Consider the following 19,635-nt stretch of genomic DNA (forward strand, 5'->3'; position numbering starts at 1 on the left):
AGGTAATATGTACATGTATGTAGGTTTATGTACTCGCAGCAGGTTACAAGTACCCGAAAATGCAAGCCCTAATCTGCAATTACCATTGGAGTAGAAGTCAAAAATACACCAAAACCTTGCAGCTACATTTTCGGGTATTTCAGGCCTGTTGCGAGTAAATTGGTGGCTGCACGTCCCATCTAAGCACCGGCAGTTTTTAAAACTGTACTCTAATTCACTTGATCTTGGTAAGACAACTTCAATCGCAACCCAAATCTGATTCAAGCCTAACCACACCTAACCCATCGATATGCAATCGACATGCTAAAATATGTTCTGAATTATCCTGTACAATGGCACAGACGCATAACCAAACCCCCTATAAAGATTACACCACAAGTTTACCTAGTACCTGTCGCCACCGCCAAATATGCAAAGCCCTCTAGTAAAACACAGATAGCCTATAAGGAATAAAAGACTAGCGCGTGTAGAAATATAAACCCCTCCCAAACATAAGTGATCGTCAAGTCACTTCAGATTCGTGTAATTCCTAAGACATCCGTCTCCATTCGCAGAAAAGTGTTGATTCTGAGTGTAAAAAAAGGGTAAAAAAAAAGTGGTATAATGGTGGTATCCGCCATAAAAGAAGAAAAAGGACATTGATGCAAAAAAAAAACCAGACGCTAGTTCTCATAAAAACTCCATTAGAGTGGGAAAAAGAAAACCAAAACCAATAACCTAAAACCCCAGCCCTCCCAAAGGAGATATATAGCGTACTATGCCATATCCTCATCCTTGAATATATTACAACCTCTGTGTTGATTTACTAATTCGCTCTAATACCGCTCTGCAAAGCCGCCGTATCCTTGGCTCATGCGATTACTATGGTATGTGCTGGGCGCATACTCGCTCTGCGCACCCTGATGCTCATAGATGGTTGCTCTTCGGTCCTCCTCCGGAAGCAGTTCCTTAACTTCCCATACGTTCGTTTTCGTGCCCACACTAAACTCGAGGTCCTCTTTCGTGATGGAGTCCCAGTACTATTACATCCGGTTAGCAGTAAACCAGTGGAAAGGGAGGAGAAGGGTATTACCTTGTAGACCATCATCACACCAAGTAAGTTGCAGATGGAAGCAAAGAATAGTCCGTCAAGGTAATGCGACACCTCATCGCAGATTTTGCGGCTGAACACATAGAGGAGCACCTGTCCAACCACAAAGAAGAACACGCCAAAGGTAATGTCGCCCATCGGCCACCTATCCCCGAGTGTTCCCACCACTAGTATGACCTGGCATGCAACATAGATGAATAAGAACAGTGCGTTGACCACGTACAACAGCACAAACAAGGCCATGGTGTTAGAGGGATCCAACCCCGCCCATGATTGGAAGGTACAGAGCGCGACTGCGCCAGTCACAATGAACATGACCAGGGAGCATAGGCGCAACAACCACACGCTGAGCGCCGTGCCGTCTTCGTACACCTGGAAGCCGATGAAGCCGTTGATGAGTAGGCATGTGCAGAGGGCGGACGAGAGACCAGCTTGAGCGGCGACAAAGTATGCGTAGGGTGCTGAACCGATAGGAACAACGCCAGAGTCGAGACAGAGTGAGATGACGGTGAGGAGCATAAAGAGGTAGAAAAATGTGGTGATCTCCTTGCGACCTGTTTAGGCTATTAGCAACACAGGCATGTGAAAGGGTCAATCAAATAGGGGGAGCTTTGTGGGAGACAAACCAACAGCGGTAAACTTCGAACGGACGTGTAGAACCATGATCGAGCACATGACGAGTGACAAAATGTGCACGAAGTCATTTGCGGCCTGGAAAATCATTGTGTTGGCCCATTCAATACTTCGTGAATAGCATAGTGCCTCGATTCCCGGTCCTGTGAGTGATTTTGCGCCATTGTAGGGACCGACGAGTGAGCACAGAGGTATCGGGGCAGTTTCGCATATTGACTGGAAACTTCCGAACGACATGGTGGACGTGAGGTGTTGAAGTTGACGCTGTTGTCGTTGTCGTAGGTATCGAGGAGGAAGAGTCGGTTGTGAGGTTTAGGTTGCGCCAAGAGGGGCTCGGGCGCTGTTGCTACTGCCAAAAGGAAATTGCGGGTTGTCGGATCAAAGGCGAAGCGACGAGGGGAAAGGAACTCTTGTCGCGGATGGGCAAAGTAGATACTCTGTGTAGATCTAGGGTATGCAGACTGCAGCAGCAGCTCTAGAAGGGGGCTAGGTAGAGAGAGTAGAGGAGTGCAGTGGGGGGAAGGGAAGAGAGGGGGAGAGGGAGGAGGCTGGAATGGAGAGATTGATCACCTCCTTCTTCTTCCTCTTTCCTTTCTTCTGGTTCTTCTTCCTTTGCTTCGCTTCACTTTTACTCTGTTTCCTTGTTTTCCAGTACAGTTCGTACCAGCCTCTCAGAATCTTTCAAAATTCGGGCGGTTGGGTCTGTGGTTGTTGTGGTTACAGGAATCTAACCAGCCCCTTGCATCTCTCTCTTCCTACGCCGCCTTTTTTTCTTTCTTCCCAGCCCAATTGTTCCGTGTTTACCTACACCACCGAATAGGTAGACACCCACAACCAACCACTCATTATCCATCCGGTATATGTGCTGCCGCCTGTTCTGCGTATATCTCTTCATATCCCTCTTCCCCAATAGGTAGTGTCTGAGACAGCTTGTTGCCTATTCTTAGCACTCATTCCCTCTCACTCGTCGTCTGGGTTCATCCCATGATGATGCCCACACCTGGCACCTGGCACCAGTAGGTACATCGCGCCAACTTATCCTCTCCGCAGACTAAGTCCTAATCATATCACTCTTGAAATCATTTGTCGCAATCTACCAGATCCTTCCATGGCCATATGCAATCGATTTTGCGGCGCCAAAAGCCTCGCAAGGCTACATCGCATTAATAATATATATGTAGCTACTCGTAGATTAGAGTAGCACTTATTCTAGAGCATGTACCTATGTAGTACGTACCAGAGAATCCCAAGTAATAACGCCGTACCCCAATCCTTCCTGGGTCGGTGAAATTACGGCACTTGCGACTTGATCCCTAGAAATTTTTATGTTCCTTTTGCCTGCCTAAGTAGGTATGTACATATGTAGCTTGTCTTTATGTGCTGTTAGATGGGATCGATGGCCTTTCAGCTTGACATTATGTGCGAGGACAGCTGGGTGGTAACAGCCAACCAATAGTGTTGTAGCTTCAGTAATGACCCGACATCTTGTCTGAGTCCGTCTTTGGATTGATTGGATATATTTCCCGCAATAAATAGAAGGATCCAATCACTTACCGGACTAGTCGTCCGAGCTGGCGGACAACTTTTCTTTTCCACAGTTGGACTACCAGGTATTCTAACGGCCTTGCATATTAGGGCATGCTTCTTTTTTGCTTCTCTAGCCCACTTAGCGAATCAGACTGAAGGCCGGGGGAAGAGGTATGCTATGCTATGCGTCAACCAAGCAGTCAAGAAGTCAATCCATCAATCAAAAAGTCACTTAAGTAGTTGAATAGTGATGGGTATTTCTTTTTCTTTTTCCCTCTTCTCTTGGCTGCTTTACTTTGTTTCAGTCTTCTTTCCAAGTAGGTAAACTCTGCATGCAAGTAGATATCCCTTTCCTTTCTTTTCCTTTTCATTGCCATGAGGTTTTATCATTTTTTGGCGGTCCCTAGGTCCTCTTTTGATTGCCGACCGGTACCTGGACCCTAGGCCGGTGGTTCCTGTATGTAATGTCCGGACGGCGAACCAAGGCATGTGCATGGAGGAATCCAGAAGAAACAAATAAGCAAGTAAACGGCATAGAATTGTATATCAGATCTTGTGACCACTGGCATTTAACGTTTAGCTCACGCCTAGGATGAACAAGAAGGGGTTATATGTAGGTATGGTGAGATGAGTATGAGATGTTGCATATCAACCATATCTCAGAGGATGAATGGGTGAGTTCATGAGTCTTAAGAGTTTGAAATAAAAACCCTTGAGACTAAGGGGCCATCGGCCTGGCCTATGACGGGGTCCTTGGTCTGAATAACAGGGTTACTGGCACTGCATACATACATACATACAGCACAGCATAAACGAGCAGCTGGTTACAGTTGTAGAGTTGTACAATGCTTCGGTAGTTGAAGGTGGGGTAGAGGAATCAAGGTCAGATATGTCTCGGAACCATATTACCGGATGAGTAGTTCAGTCGAGTCTTGTAATGACGAAGCCAATGTACTACATTGATCAGGAGGAGAAAGAGGGTTTTTTTTTTCAATATAAATGCGGGTTTCTTCCTCTAGTTGAATTCCTCTCTGTCGGGATCTCCAAATATCTACTCTCAGAATCAAAACCTAGCTCGAGCTCGGGTGCTTTATCTCGATACTTTCCGTTCGCCAATATATAAATCGAATTTTGTATTAACTCGCCAGTATAATATAATCTATTCTCAATTAATATCCATCATCCGAACCTCAGCCGGTTGTCTCGTGATCTTGATAAACAGCCCATAGGTAGGTTGAAAACACTCTATTAGAAATCCCTCATGACTTCGATTGTTACTCACGTGCAGGTTTTATATATCCATAGCCCAGATACTTTCCCCAGACAACGAGATGTGCGACTTTACCATTAACTACTACTACCACAAAAACTGCATGAGCCCTGAGAAGCACGCGGTTAAGCTCGACGGCAGCGAAGGAGGTACGAGTACTGCCACCGGTGTCTGTCGCGAAGGGCCCCACAAAATATTTAAGTTGGAACCTGGAGACTGCCCTCAATGCAAGCCAAACATTTAATTGGTGGTACATTCTCGTCAAAACTTTCTATCGGAATTATCTGTGTTGGCAGGTGCTGGATCATCATGTCACTAGAATGTTGGGCATGTTAACCGTGTGATCAAAAGTGGATACACGCCGGGGCGGGGTTTATCGACTGTGGGAGTATCGGTGGGGAGGGACAAGGAGAGTGAGAGGAGGGGAGAGAGTTTTCTTTTTCTTTTTCTTGTGGTTTTTGGACCTGTCATTCAGTATTATTACTCCGCGGTTTTGTTTTTATATGCAAGTGCATGCACATCTTATTCCTGTTTAACGTTTTCCCGGGTTTTCAATGCTTCTTAGCCTTCCTTGCCGTTCCGCTTATTTAATTTCCCGTATATGTGTGTCTTGGTATATACTCCTGGCTTTTCATTCGTAGTGTTCTTCCTATTTATCGTTAGCTGTACTTCGTACTTTGTGTTTTGAGATTTTGTTTTTTCAAACCCAATCTACTCTGTTCTGTCATATTCTCTTCGCTTCCAGTTTTTCCGATATCTGTTCGTTTATTTGCGGCCGGTGAGCTTGCTACTCCTAGGGGATGGACACGAGACTATTTGTGATCCTGTTTCCATAGCATGCCCCAACAATACTATTTACAAGTGACTTGAATTCGTTCCTGGCTCATGAGTGAGATGCCTTTCATATTTGGGATTGTCAACAATGATTACACACTATATTACCTACATAACCCTGTACCGAAGCCCGCATTTTTTGTAGCTGCATCTATTATGCATTAGGCGTATCATTTCTCCGCAAGTACGCAATGCAGGTTCAAGCGGAAAAGAAGGATGCCATGAGCGGCCCGAGCCCAGGACTTTGGTTACGGTGCGGTACAGGTGGGGCGTAAAATAAATAAAGGTTGATAAAGCCTTGGTAGTATGATTACATTGTTGCCAATCGGTCCGCCCAAAAAAAGCACTGTGCCAATGCGAACCTGTCACCATAACGGCCAATTGGCTGGGTTATAGTGAATGGATTAAAAGAACCGCAATCTTGCGTTAGCTCCTCAAACTAATTTGACAGCCTAGGCTGTACCCATACGGCTTTAATCGATGGTCCCCACCCGTTTATCGAGTAGTTCAGCTGGGTACCCCGCCCTTCTTCTATACACGTAACCTTGATGGGAGAGTAAACACTAGAGAAATAGGGTCTCATACGTGTTTACAAGTATATCGAAACATACTGTTCCTGGGTTCCGTTGTTTTACTTGAGATTGGGACCTATTGGATTAGCAGGGGTAATTGAGTCCCATCATTCGCCCTCCTTTTAGATTTTAGAAGCCGCCGCCGGGGGGAAGTACAAATCTCGATTGGGCCAGTATGGTGTAAAAGAGGCAACGATACACGTGGAAAGATGGATTGTGGAGTCCGATCTCGGTTGTGTGCTCATTATGTGCATACCATTGTCACTTGGTATGTCGCACAGATACCGATGCAGCTGATGTGTGGAAGGAAATTCAGAATCGGCGCTACAAGCGGCTATACTTTCTGTGATCTCTCTCCGACTAATACTTACAGAAACTTTGAGAGTTTCGAACCTGCAAATCTGACTGGAGAGTTATTGTTGGGACTGTCAGACATCCAATCAGGGTAGGGTCAAAGTATGGATAGCTCAGAATATCTTGAATATTGAACAACCATATCAGACCAGGCTTTTGCCTGCCTTTTCACGCATCTGAACCATAACACTCCGCCTATACCGCCTGTAATCCTTAGAAGAAGAAGAAAAGGGCCGGGGGGGTAGGTTCGGATTCCTTCTGTCCGAGTTTTTTCAGCTAGGAACCCTGTCCTGAACATGTACAGATATATTTGTTGAGGTTAGTTCTGGTTTTGCGCAGCCCGAAGATGGTCATGTACCGTTATTTCGGTGTCACTATTCCAGAAAGATTGGATGCTGGCGGGAATATGCGGGCCAGTTTATTATATTTCCCCTTGTTTATCATACGCTATGATATCCACGTGGACAGGATCTATCTGCAAGTCATTATCAAATGAGCCGATCGGAAAGTTAGCAACTAAATCAATAAATTACGGGGAAGCCTTCCAACGCATGAAGCAAGGGAATAAATGGCAGCAAGGGTTGGTACTTAACAACGTTGATTATTGAGACGAATTCGTGAAAATACATGTATACACGTACATATCTGGCCTACTTTAAAGTTGTGACCTGTGGGCAAATGTCTGGGGCCGCTTTAATTCCAACGCTGTTGCTTTGACTCGCGCTCCGTATGCAGGCCTCGATAAACCCTGACCCCTGCTCTGGCTTTCTCATGTGTCTGCAGTAGGAGAACGCTACAATCAGCAAGTAAACAGTGGTTGTAGTTGGCTATCTGGGTGAAATCTAGCTTTTGAGACGACATAGATACATGTAGCTGTTGTCGAGCGGGAGAAGTAATAAGCCGTAGAAGTCGCGCTTGTTTGTAGTTGGGTTTATTGTTACTATTTATGGACTAGGGTTATCAGCCCTGTCTCGGAGCCTGCTTCCGCAGAGCCTCAAATGAGCCTAACAGAGCCGCGCAGAGCCTCTATGTGCACGGGCCCTGGTTCCCTGGGTTGAAACTTTAGTGTGAATCAATCATGTGTTTTGGAGGAAAGGTCGGTCGAAAAGTAAGGCGAGCAGGATTACAATAAGAAAGACCTCACTAGCTTCATTTCTATCTAAATATGAGAGCTATATGTACTTGTATCCGAGTCCCAACGTCGAGTCTGAAAGGGGCCAGTCCCAGAGGAATGGGTCGCGTTTGACGGTCAATGAGATATGCACTTCGGCTTATGCCGTTGTTCATTATGAATTCATACGGTGATAGATTCTGCTTCGAGAATTACGCTTGGCAGATTTTTTCCCCCGCTTCCGTTTCGTGGAAACCTTTTTCAGAGGCTCGCGCGCGGTATATACCTAACGCCTAGAACAAAATCTTAAGACCAATCGAGTAGATAGAATAAGAGAGCCTGCCGTCGGGGTAGAGACTCTTGGCAGTATCCCAATGTCATATTTTTTTATTCTACAGAAGTTATCCCCCATAATCTACACCCCATTGTGTCGTAATCGTATTCTGGAAGTCCAAGCCATATACATATACGAAATAGCAAATATACATACATGTATGTAGGTGCGACTGTACTACATGTATCCCGTGTTTAGTGCGCAGCCTATCACTTCGCACAATTACACTTGATGAAATTGCACACGGTCAGACCATTTCTACTTCTTCTAATACATAAAAAAAGTTAATAGTGATAAAGTAAGGCCCCGTTCAGATGTCCTGGTTTATTCGATAAACTGCGATAAACTGGGCTCACTAAGCTACTTTAGGCACTTTTGTGGTTTTGAAAAGGTCCTGTACTGTTCGGCAACCAATAATCTGACAACGCTGGTTTATTGAAGAAACGCCAATTTGAAGAATCACCTCCTGAGGTGTTTTTCAAAACTCGTTAAAACTCTGGCTGCCGAACAGGAAAATGATCTGGAATAAACCGCATCTTGAATAAACTAAACACTTTAGGGTAATGAAAAACTTAACTCCAAAAAACTAGTTGTTGCAGCCGAACGAGGCCTAAATATACATCAAGAAGTATGATACCTACACGTATCAACTTTACCGCCCCGGGAAAGACAACCTCGATCATTCCCGCCTTGCATATACTTAATCCACCAGTGGAGATGATTGATAGAGAATACTCGGGGCAGGCAAAAAGTACCGGACAATGCAAATTTTGTCTCCGGGCTTTTTTTGTAGTAGTTCACGCCTAGCACGCGCGCCCATTAGTGAACCAAAAACCTGCATTGCCCGGCACTTTTTGCCTGCCCCGAGTACACATATACATATATTTTAAATCAAAATCTATTGCATTAAACACACCAAAGGAGATCAGCATTCCCATTCGCCCGGCACTCTTCACCAACTATCGAAATTCCCAAAGCCTCCGCCGCCCTTTGTCTTCTTCTTAACTGGCTCCTCATAGGTGTACTCGTCTTCTACCACACCCACAATCTCATCTTCCTCGCCAGCTGCTGCCTTCGCTGTTGCAGCTTTTAGATACTTTCCTACCCCTGTCGCCCCCTCGGTCCCATCAGCTTTTCTCCTACCATCCTTTAATCTTTTCCCAGTCCATGTAGTCATGTCATCCTCAGTCCCTACTCTCTTCTTCTCCTCTTCCTGCTTCTCTTTCTCCTGGTCCTCCGCCTGCTGTTTCAAGAACTCCTCGAACGGATCCACGAAAACAATAACTTCGTTGATGACAATATCCTTTATAGGCCGGTCACCCTCACCAGTAGGAGTAGTCTCCATTTTATCAAGTACCTCCAGTCCGCCAACTACTTGACCAAATATAGTATGTTTCTTATCGAGATGTTTTGCAGGGCGGTAGGTGATGAAGAATTGCGATGTGTTGGTGTTCTTCCCTTTATTCGCCATTGAAATAACACCTCTTGAGTCGTGCAGCAATGGACTTTCCCATTCATCATCAAAAGTCTTACCCCAGTAACTTTCCCCCCCGCGACCTGTTCCCGTGGGATCACCGCCTTGGATCATGAAATTCCTTATTGATCTATGAAATTTCACGCCATTGTAGTAACCCTTCTGGGAGAGCTTTACAAAGTTATAGACAGCCTTAGGGGCGTAGTCCGTGTGTAGCTTAATGTTTAAATTGCCGAGATTAGTCTGGATACGAGCGTAACCTTTGTACTTGATCTTCTTGGGCTTGAGCATGTACTCTTCATCAGAGAGAAGCGCACGCTCAGAGGTTGTGTGGACACTCATGGCCGTGGATGTAAATGATGCAGCAGCTTTTCCAGTGGTATGACGAGCTGCATTGTATGGGACAGCCGATCTGCTAGATGTATTCGACGACGATCCTGCGCCACCACGCGAAAGTGCGCTGGAGGAACGCGGTACGGCAGGATTGTGATTTGGGTCTGACGATTTTGCGGCGCGAGCTTTTTCAACAGCGGCCTTCGCGGCAAGAATCTTTGAAGAGGAGCCTGTAGCGGAGAGATTGATATTACTGAGTGGATCTGCGCGCTCGGCTTCCTGCTCTGGAGTCAAGGTGCTGGTCCCTTCCTTAAGGTATTTGAAGTTGCTCATATCCCGGTTTGACAAGTTATGGGGATCCTGTAGAGTGATTATATCTTTGCGACTGAATACATCGCCGCTGACCAAATCTTCCCAATGCTTTGGCTTGACGTTTAGTCGCTCTACCGTGTCCCAAGCGAAAACATTGCCGCTTGTTCGTAACGCGACGATATGAGTATTATCGGTAAATACTTTGAATGTCACCGGGTCGCAGTATTCGCCATCGTCGTTTTTGTGCATGTTAAGCTTCAGAAGCTCTCCGTAGGATAGCTTGCCCCCCGTGACGGGATTTGTTCCGTGCTTTTTGAGCCATGGAATGATGTTCGTGAGGTCGAAAATTGTTCCATCGGCAGTGCACACGGGATGTGAGAAAGGCTGAAGTGATAGGGAGCAGAAGTTGTAAGGAAGACGGCGGAAAGGGAGAGTGTTTTTGGAAGCGAAACCGGTAGAGGCGCCGAAATCGTCGCTAGCCCACTCGCTGTGCGTTATGTAAAGTTTATCGGTTCCTGTACAATCGTTAGCAAATCTTTCGCCAAAGCACAGGTAATCAATTATTTATCACTCACCTTTCCCCATTGTTGACCGTGTCCGAGACGAATCTGGGGAGAGCTGTGGTGTCGCGTGGAGGTGAGGCTTCAAGTTTCTGACCCTGACTAAGCAACACTCTTAGCTTAGGTTCGAATGGCCCTTAAGGCCTTAGCTTTGGTACAAAAACTTTTAAACCACAGTTATATAGTTTAGGAGTATTTCTAAGTTCGAATACTCTTTAAACGATGTCCATTGCAAATTGGTAATTGTAAGCTTGCAAGATCAGGTTACCAATCACGAACGGCATTGGGAGAGGCCACATATATGGCGAATCGACCGGCCAGCGATGTAGTTGCCTCGCCGCCGGACCCTCAATAGTGGGTCAGTCCCTGAGCAACATCTAATATGCTAATCGTTGGGTTTTATCACACCGTTAGCCTATATCTGAATTCAGTACAGGGCCAAAAGACTTCACCTTACAAAGCTTAATGGTGACTCCAGGCTTGGCTCACAGCTGCTCACTCGATCTTTCAAGCTTAGTGAGATAAGACCAGATCAAGACCAAGTCTCATCTCAGTCAGCTCCCTACTGGATAGGGAAAAGGATGGTGGAAATTAGCTTTAAGGGTTCTTTCATCAGCAGACACCAGAAACCCGCGGGACACATGTGCACAATGCAAGGGGACACTACACGTGTACAGCCACGGCGGTTTCTGGGCTTGTCTCCAGAAACCGAGTGGGGGCCGGGTGGGGGGCCTAGTGAGCCCATGGGGCGAATGCTGGGCGCGCATTTACCACCAAACCCCAAGACGTATTTTCCAGTGCAGTTGGATCCCCAGCCAGAGGTTTTCGGGCAGGCATCGGCCTTGAAAGCCCAAAGGTTTGCCTTCCACAGCATCCGAACCCCACCGTGTGGGGGGGGGGGGGGGGGAATTTTAAAAGGCCATTGACATTGCAAGCCCATAGTGGCCCGGCAGGGCTTTTCACGAGAGAAAGAAAGGTCGAATTTGTTTTATGAATCAGGGCCAAGGCCCAAAAGGACTTTTTCAACCGATAGGTACAGCTGTACAGAGTTACATACTTAAGGCGAAGGTGAAGAATCTTAAACAGGAGAGGGCCTTTTCATGCAAGGTCGGATAAATTCCGCAGCTTACGGCTATCAGAGCAAGAGGGAGTGCCAGCCGGCACGATCCCCCAACTCGTCAAGCAGGAGATTCGGGAGGTCCATACCTCATTTCGTATCAGATCAGTAGCGCGGGATTTTCTCTCGGAACTGTGGACCTTCGAAGCCTCAGCTGCCCTGCTAGTTGATATATTAATAGCCAGCGTCGAGCCTTTGCAAACCGCCCGAGCTATGCTAACCGCAGAAGAAGACACATCAGTATTAACCTTCCCTTCATCCCTATCCCCAGCCAGTGATCGTGAAAGTGCAGACAAGCAGATCGATAAACCAAAGGCCAAGGCTCATAGATGCTGGATGGCTCAAGGTTCTCCATCATTTGGGGTGATAGTGAAAAGTATACCTAGTGCGAAGCTATAGGGGGCGTAAGGTTCGTTGTCTCTCGCGGTTTAACTAGCCCAGCGCGTGGATCCAACAGCGTCCGGTCTAGCCGGTAACTTATACTTATCGCGAGTGATAATCCATGATGCAACAATTCCCTCCCGCTGGTGCATTCTATTAACACAACCCGCCCGATACGGCCGACCAGACAAACATCTAGAGATCGTATCAATACTGCGATTGGTCCAAGTTTGAAGACGTGCGGATAGCTGCATGAGAATATACATAGGGTAAGGGCAAGTCCCGGCTATTAGCCACTACTAATATTAGTAGTAGCAGTAGGAACAGTTGTCAAAATGGCTAGTAGCAGCTAGAGTAGCAGCACTAGCGTTATCTACTAGCACAAGTGGGCAAGTAGTAAAATGATGCAATAAATATCCTTTCCGAGATGAATGTAAGTTACTAATTGGGTACATACAAAAAAAATGACCTAAACTTGAATCCAGAGGCATAAAAACATCAAACTACGGGCCAGACCGAGCAAAGTACTAATGGAAAAACACAATAGATAAGAATGAAAATAAAAAAAGGGAAAAAATAATTAAAAACCGTCCCACTTTTTTTCTCTCCGAACCCCCTACTACGCTATGGGTTTGATATCGATACTTACCTGCCGGCGACAGAAGACCAGCACGCTTAGTGGTGCTTCTTCTTCTTACTGTGGTGGCTCAACAAGTTCGCCGCGATAGCTCCCTACACACACCGCGATCATTAGCCCGCCATTCCCTAAAACAAAACTCTCCGCTCTCCGCCCAACTCAATAAGAAAAAAAAGTACATACCCCTACCGCGCCTCCGACTTTCCCAAATCCCATCTTACTCCCAATGAACGCTCCCGCGCCCCCACCAATCAACGTACTGCCCAACCCCCTCTCTCCCTCCGCCCCCGGCTGCTGCTGCCCATACCCCGGCTGCGACCCATCCGCATACGCGCCAGGCCCCGACGGCTGCTGGTACGCATACGGGTCCATTGAGCCCCCGGGACCCTGTGGCTGATGATACATCGGCTGCTGATGCTGCTGTACCGCGTATGCCTGCTGCTGCGGGGGATATCCCGTGGACGCCGCCGACGGCGTAGCGGAGGCGGAGCGGCTACCGGCGTAGTAGTCGCCGCCGGTGGGGGGGTAGTAGGGCTGCTGGGGCGGCGGCGAAGTGTACCCGTATTGCTGCTGGGGCTGTTGGGGCTGCGGCTGCTGGTAGGTGCCGTATTGCTGCTGAGGGGGGTAGTAGGGTTGTGGGCTGGGGGTGGCGCCGTAGGTGTTGTCGTAGTAGCCGGTGGGGGCTTTGGCGTCAGGGGTGTAGGCGCCGTAGGGTTGTTGCGGGGGTTGTTGTTGGTAGGCGCTGGGAGCGGGGGAGCCGTAGGTGTTGGGTGGCGGGGAGTTGTATTGGCCCGCTGGGGGGGTGTAGGGAGGTGGTTGAGGGGCGCCGTAGTAGTCGGACATGATGGGTAGCTTGTTTTTTGTTTCTAAGATAGAGATGTGAGTATGAGTTTGAGTTTTTTCGGTGCTGTGTGGGCTGTAGGTGGAGGAACTGGAATAAAGTGTAGAAATATCGAGGTCGAGGGAAGGGGGGGGGGGGGGGGGTTTGGATAAAGAACGAGCGGACAAAGAGTGCGGGGTATGCACCTGTAGAAGATATGTGTGTGCTAGCTACTTGTAACTAAAACTAACGAGCAGAGAGAGAATCTGCCTATGAAGGCAGAGTAATATAGGTACGTGACGTCTAGGTAACGGTATCCAAATATAAAGGTGGTGTGCAGCCTCGATCCTATTTGCAGACTCGCAGAGTATTGTGTATGCAAGATGTAGGTACTACTGTAGGAGGTATGTAGTATGTATCAAGAAAGGCCGTTGAGATTCCAATTGACCAGACAGACAGACAGACGGATAGATTAGGACAGATAGATATAGACCAGACAGACCACCAGCCGTTGAGGGACAGATATGTCGACAGCCAGGAGCTGCTCCTATCTTAAATAAATTGCTCAACCTCTCTCGCCCCCGGTAGTTGCTGTCCACCGGTACGTACGGTAGCTAGAGTGTGTACCTACACACATACCTGTAGCCACATACCTGCTCTGCTGCTGCTGCTTTCACCCACTTACTAACGAAGCTGCGCACCACACATGAGGCGGAGCACAAAGAGTCGTCGTCGTCGTCGTTGCTGTGTCACATCATTTCACTTGCCCCCAAACTCGATCAGCTGTGTGCTCCCGAGCTAGAGAGGAAGGGATTAAAGGATTAAAGGATTGAGTAAAGCACAAGAGGTGAGACGAAGACGAATGGCCTGCTGCTTCGCCCCCCCCTAGTTTCGGCGTCAGTCAACCAGAGTAAAATATATCCCTCCCAGCCTTCTTCTTCTTCTTCTCCATCATCATCCCTCCGATCTGCCATCGAGGCTGCAGATGTGGAGTAGAGAGAGCACTTACTAATTACTTCCCTTGTTCTTGTGCCGGGAGTCTCTTGTCCCGAGCTGCACCACAGCAACACACTGGCATACCTTGCCTTGAATGAGATGCTGATAAATAAGATAAATGGATGTAACAACAAACAAAACTCCCTTCTCATCCTCCCGGCCATGCCCACCTGGTAAAGGAGTTAGGAAACCCGAGATCCGCGCCACGCCGCCCAGGAATGGTGAGCTGGTTATCGTGTCGAGTAACTAGAGTAGAGCATAGTGCCTACATACCTACTCTACCTGTAGAGACCCCACGCTTCGCTGGTGTATTAGATAAAGCTGGATAACAACATGATACTCTACCCCCCCCCCGTCTTAATTACCTACATGTACCTACTACAGAGTAGAGTACCTGGTCCTGGCACATGCTAAGCTTTGCTGCTGTCAAAGCGCACAGAGCTTCCCACGATTGGTACCGGAAATAAAAACTCGATGAGATATTTATGTACAGTCGGTCCCATTTCAATTTCAAAGTGCCGTCGACCCTACTCTAAAGTCTATTCTTCTTGGGTATAATTTACTGGTTCAAAAGAACAAGACAAGTCATCCAGAAAAATAAAAAAATAAATAAAAAAACATGCATGTCGCAAAACCAGACAAATGTACGGTACTGTAGGTAGCTTGGTATCATTCATTTTGCAAGTTCTAATAATTCCCCCCGTTTATAGGCCTACCTATTCCGCCGGAGGCTGTTGTCTACGAACCCTAAGAGGCCTATCATCTTCAGGCTCTCTCGCACCAGCTGCGCGGGACAGCTCTTGAGTTCCCTGTCTCATCTCTTCGTCTAGCCCCGTCACACGCACGCCGCTAGAAGAAACTCCACTGGTAAACCCACCCCTCATAACACGCCTCGCTCCGATCCTACCCCTCAATCCACCCCTCATACCTCTCGCGGCGCTTGAGACACCTTCGATGCCTCCATGACCCACGAAGGGCGGCGCCAACGTATTTACATCAACCTCAAGGTCACGGTTTGAGGATTCCTGAGCATCGGGAGTGCGTTCCTCGGGTTCAGTTCCGAAGAGTAAATCATCGGTAACAGGGAGAACAAGCGCAGCCGAATGCCATCCAGCTGCCGAAACCCCCAAAACACAATATTCTCTCCTGTCCAGGCGCACATCTTCTTCGGTGCCTTCCAATTTCTCTGTTGAAAGTGCAATTAGTCAGGGTTCTCGAGTCGTTGCGACAGAACTGCCCTACCTATGGCATCCCATTGAGGATTACCATCTTCCCCTCTGGGTGGATAACAGCTTTTAGGATGTGGCGGGTCCTGGAAGAACACTTCTGCAGCTTCATCAAGAGTCCCATTCTGCCAATGCCATACCACACCTCTACGTTCCGCTTCTCTAAGATCCCCGATCCCAAGGCATCCGCAATTCTGACTCTCTACACCCCAAGACAGTAATTTTCCGTCCTGTGTGACTGCGTGACTGTGGTAGTCGCCAAAAACTATCTGAGCAATTGTGCCAAATTTGTTGAGGCTGGGAATGGCTAGTGGTCTTATTTCGTCTTTCTCAGGAACTGGAACTTCTGGTCGACAGTTGTTTTGAACAGCTCTTCTGAGAAGGTCGGTATCCCCCACATGGACAAGTCCATTCCTATTGTAAACCGCAAACTTCTTGAAAAACCCCGAGATGCGGTCAGCCTTCTTATTCCTATATCCCTTTAGATCAAGGATCTCCTCATCCGTGGGTTCGTGCACGGAAAAGTGAGGAAGAAAGACTGGTGGTAAAACAGGGACTCCGTCCCTCTCCTCTATACAGTAAACCCTGCCGCCCGCAGTTACAAAAACAACAAAACCTTCAATAAGAATGAAATCAATGATTTCTTTTTCGCGCTCTAGGATAGTTGTCCTTTGGTGTTCCTGCGGATCAAGGATAGGTGGTGTAATTAGGCTCTCCTGGACAAGCCTACCATCCTCGCCTATGCCATTGGTACCGGAGATCCTTTTATCATGCTTCCAGATGAGAAGGCCATGTCCATATACCAATGCACCACTACAATCCCACCCACCCACAACCTTCCTAACTTTTCCAACTTCAGTGGAGCTTGAGTACGGATCCGATTTAATAATCCAGCTCTCCATAAAATTGATTCGTTTGGGAGGGTTATGAAGGTCTTCATAAGAGTAAATTTGACCCTCTACATCAAGAGCGATGAGGTGGTTACGGCCGGCAGAGATGCGTGCGATGGGGGTATCAATCATCATCTTAATGGCATGCTCAGAATTATCAGGCTGCCTAAACCCACGCTGCCCAGTCATCGACCCGTAACTATAAACCTCGCCATCGAAAGTGAGGAAATGAGTACTCCAACCGCTATAAGCCAAGTAATTAGCTTAAGAATGATGTTGCGTAGTAGTGAAGCTCTTACCCAGCCTTAATATCTACGACAAAAACATTTCGCAAAGTTCTAATCTCCAGCGGGATCCCAATGCCTCTGTGGCTTCTTGAACTAGCGGCGATTGGATACGAGTGGCCGAGCTTACCGAGAGCGTTTTCTCCCCAGGTGTAGGTGCGGGCTTTGGTGACTGAGAGGAAGAGCCGCATTGTCGGGACATCTTTGAACCGCGGAAGGTTGCTGAGACTGTATGGGAGCTGGATGGCATCTTCGAGACGTTTTTGCCAGAAGTAGTCTCGTTCGACGACACCTTTTATTTTTTTCTGTCTGAAGCATTAGATGGAACCATTTGATTGTTTGGTGATGGGAATAGTACACATATCAATCTTGAAGAGTTTATGACCTCTTTCCAGCCTATATATCCAAAGATATCATGAAGCAGCTCGGCCGCTAAGATGGAGTTAGCTACGAGTCAAGCATGTTACATCTAACATTATAGGATTGAAGCTTACGGAGGTCTACTAATGTCGCGGAAGTCATTTTTGAAGATGAATTATGTGCGGAAGAACGGTTTGAGGGTGTATACGGGCAGTGTAGGCCGGAGGTGATGATGGGTAAATACCAACGGTATTTGAGCTCTGGAGCTTTAAGCGGGGCAGATTACTGCCTAGCTCAGGACAAAGCAGGGGTGTGCAGGCATACGTCACACGGCTTTCCTGAGCCACATTCCATCTCAGGTGATAATACTCGGGGCAGGTATGAAGAACCTGAACATGAGTGTTGGCGGTAACGGTCTCTGGTTCGCGCATATTTTGAACTAACTGCAAATTGAATCCCTGCCTGCATATCTCATGTTCAGGTTCTTCTTGCCTGCCCCGAGTACTTTATGGTTTCGAGCATGGTTTGTTCCAGCCCTTGTCAACTAAGTAAGCTTGGCAGATGTGGCATGCCGTAGAACTGGACACCGTTCGAGTGAGTTGCTGTGCATCGAATTCAAAACAAGGACGACAAGATTTACATATACAGCTGCCTAGTTGCATTCCTTCCCTCTTGAACACAAATATATTGCTTAGACAAATGTTAATTTCTTTAGGCAGTGATAGACATGGAATTTTCTGCTTACCCTAGTTTTATTAGGTTTATACCAAGTCATCATACAATATCACTCGATTATTAGTAACTGAGAGCGAGGCCACGTTGTTTTTTTTGTTTTTTGTTTTTTGTTTATTTAATTCATTAATTATATGCAGACCGGGCCACGTTGATTGATTAGTTCATAAAGTACATTCAGCCTTCCAGCTATGGTACGAGCTCGAGTGAGGCCACGTCAATTTTAGTAACATTAGAAAGTGTAACATTTGCAGCCTTGGATTTCATAATTCTTTATATCAGAGATACGTGTAATTTCTACTTTCACGACCCCTATAAACTCAGTCTCCGGTGGAAATATTCCAATGAGAATAATAACTTAGTTTGCATAGAGAACTGGCTCTAGTAACCAATAAATACTCCCCGCCCGCGTTCTCTGAACAAGGACCATCAGGTCCCAGATCTCGACGGTCAAGCCTCAAGCTTCAAATATAAGCACCTAATGTACATGTATACAGAATCAACGCTCTACCTACTCTCCAATGTTAAAGTGAACCAACATCAATATTTATATAGCCAGAACCCTAGGCAGGGGGCACGAATACCAAAGATCTACCTTTTTATAACTACAGTAAGTAAAGTGCACTTTATAATTTACAACAAGACGCAGCTTTCTGGGCCAGTTTTCGGGCAGGCATGGCCAGTGAAACGAAGGAAGTTTGTTCTTTTTATTTATTTACATGCAGGTAAAAAGAGAAAATTGTACCGTTTCCACATTTCTCTGTCCGACGGATCCGTGTGAGTGTTCAAAGTCGCGCCCTAAGTGCTCCGCTGTTCGATGCGTGATGCTCGTCTATTAAGAAGAAAATACCCTACAGTAATTTTGTAATCTCCACATTACAGGGCAAGAGTTTTCGTTTACATACACGTCGTCTAGCTACGAGTTATAATCACGATGATCTTAACAAAACTGAATGGCGTATATATCGAGGTAAAAAGAAAAGGAGCTCAGGCATGAGAGATATAACGTCTTGATAACACGTGCATAGATACTTTCCTATTGTTATCGATATTGTTTTTCCCTCAACTCCAAACCATGCACTACGTAGTGTTATATCCTGTATTTTCGATCATTGACACTTCGCCAGAACCAATGTGGGCCCTTATGAAACATGCGAGCTTTCCAAACCGGAGCCCATTGACTCAAACTAGTTCAAAATACGTATGAGCTCACTCGCAGACTACGCATGACTGTTTGAGTCTACAAAGTTGTGTAGGTATCACCAGAAGCTACGCCCAAACCCCAGCGAAAGGAGGAGTAAGCTTCGTGACCCAACACCCTACCAAACCAAGCCCAACGCAAAACACACGGCCCATATCCTTCCTTACTTATCACCATCATCAAAGCGAAACCTATGCGGGAAATCTACCCTCGTACCCACACTCGTAGCACTAATCTACCGCAGCTCGGACAATCAGTAACCCTGCGTTCAGCCCTATCTAGTCCCTCTTAGCAGTCCCACCAAATAATCCCACCCCACCCCACCATATCACAGCATATCGCTTTTCTTTTATCCACTGAACCACTTCATTGCCCCACCATAACATATTATACCGCTTTTTCTTCTATCCGCTAACTATATAGTAGGCACGATCCCATCCGCTGAGAGGAGCGAAGTTTTATAGATGAAAAAAAAAAGTGTCTTGATTGGGTGATAGTCTCGTGACCATCTCCTAAGGGTGCTGTCCTTCCTACATCATCCACACAGCTTCACTCGTCTCTAACATATCTCATTATCCTCATCACCA

General features: G+C 46.8%; 5 protein-coding genes across 5 annotated transcripts; all 5 read right to left on the minus strand.

Annotated features, from left to right (window-relative positions):
• Positions 1-815: 815 nt before the first annotated feature.
• On the minus strand, positions 816-1,960 carry H6S33_008456 (uncharacterized protein; the record flags this gene model as incomplete). Its single annotated transcript, XM_044839805.1, has 3 exons — positions 816-1,019; positions 1,073-1,644; positions 1,717-1,960. The coding sequence occupies 3 exons, from the start codon at positions 1,958-1,960 to the stop codon at positions 816-818; spliced, it is 1,020 nt and encodes a 339-aa protein (XP_044688001.1).
• Positions 1,961-4,893: 2,933 nt separating this feature from the next.
• On the minus strand, positions 4,894-7,053 carry H6S33_008457 (uncharacterized protein; the record flags this gene model as incomplete). Its single annotated transcript, XM_044839806.1, has 12 exons — positions 4,894-4,984; positions 5,040-5,048; positions 5,142-5,169; positions 5,227-5,313; positions 5,387-5,398; positions 5,463-5,505; positions 5,966-6,002; positions 6,083-6,219; positions 6,298-6,327; positions 6,565-6,570; positions 6,639-6,654; positions 6,935-7,053. 12 exons carry the CDS (start codon positions 7,051-7,053, stop codon positions 4,894-4,896), a joined length of 615 nt encoding a protein of 204 aa, XP_044688002.1.
• A 1,624-nt stretch (positions 7,054-8,677) lies between these two features.
• On the minus strand, positions 8,678-10,429 carry H6S33_008458 (uncharacterized protein; the record flags this gene model as incomplete). Its single annotated transcript, XM_044839807.1, has 2 exons — positions 8,678-10,359; positions 10,420-10,429. The coding sequence occupies 2 exons, from the start codon at positions 10,427-10,429 to the stop codon at positions 8,678-8,680; spliced, it is 1,692 nt and encodes a 563-aa protein (XP_044688003.1).
• A 2,148-nt stretch (positions 10,430-12,577) lies between these two features.
• H6S33_008459 (uncharacterized protein) lies at positions 12,578-13,382 on the minus strand (the record flags this gene model as incomplete). The annotated part of the gene is made up of 2 exons (XM_044839809.1): positions 12,578-12,634; positions 12,723-13,382. 2 exons carry the CDS (start codon positions 13,380-13,382, stop codon positions 12,578-12,580), a joined length of 717 nt encoding a protein of 238 aa, XP_044688004.1.
• A 1,689-nt stretch (positions 13,383-15,071) lies between these two features.
• On the minus strand, positions 15,072-17,277 carry H6S33_008460 (uncharacterized protein; the record flags this gene model as incomplete). Its single annotated transcript, XM_044839810.1, has 5 exons — positions 15,072-15,541; positions 15,622-16,715; positions 16,771-17,060; positions 17,114-17,187; positions 17,250-17,277. 5 exons carry the CDS (start codon positions 17,275-17,277, stop codon positions 15,072-15,074), a joined length of 1,956 nt encoding a protein of 651 aa, XP_044688005.1.
• Between the last annotated feature and the right edge of the window lie 2,358 nt (positions 17,278-19,635).

Source organism: Morchella sextelata (assembly GCF_020137385.1).
Source record: "Morchella sextelata strain SCLS chromosome Unknown scls_26, whole genome shotgun sequence".
NCBI lineage: Eukaryota > Fungi > Ascomycota > Pezizomycetes > Pezizales > Morchellaceae > Morchella > Morchella sextelata.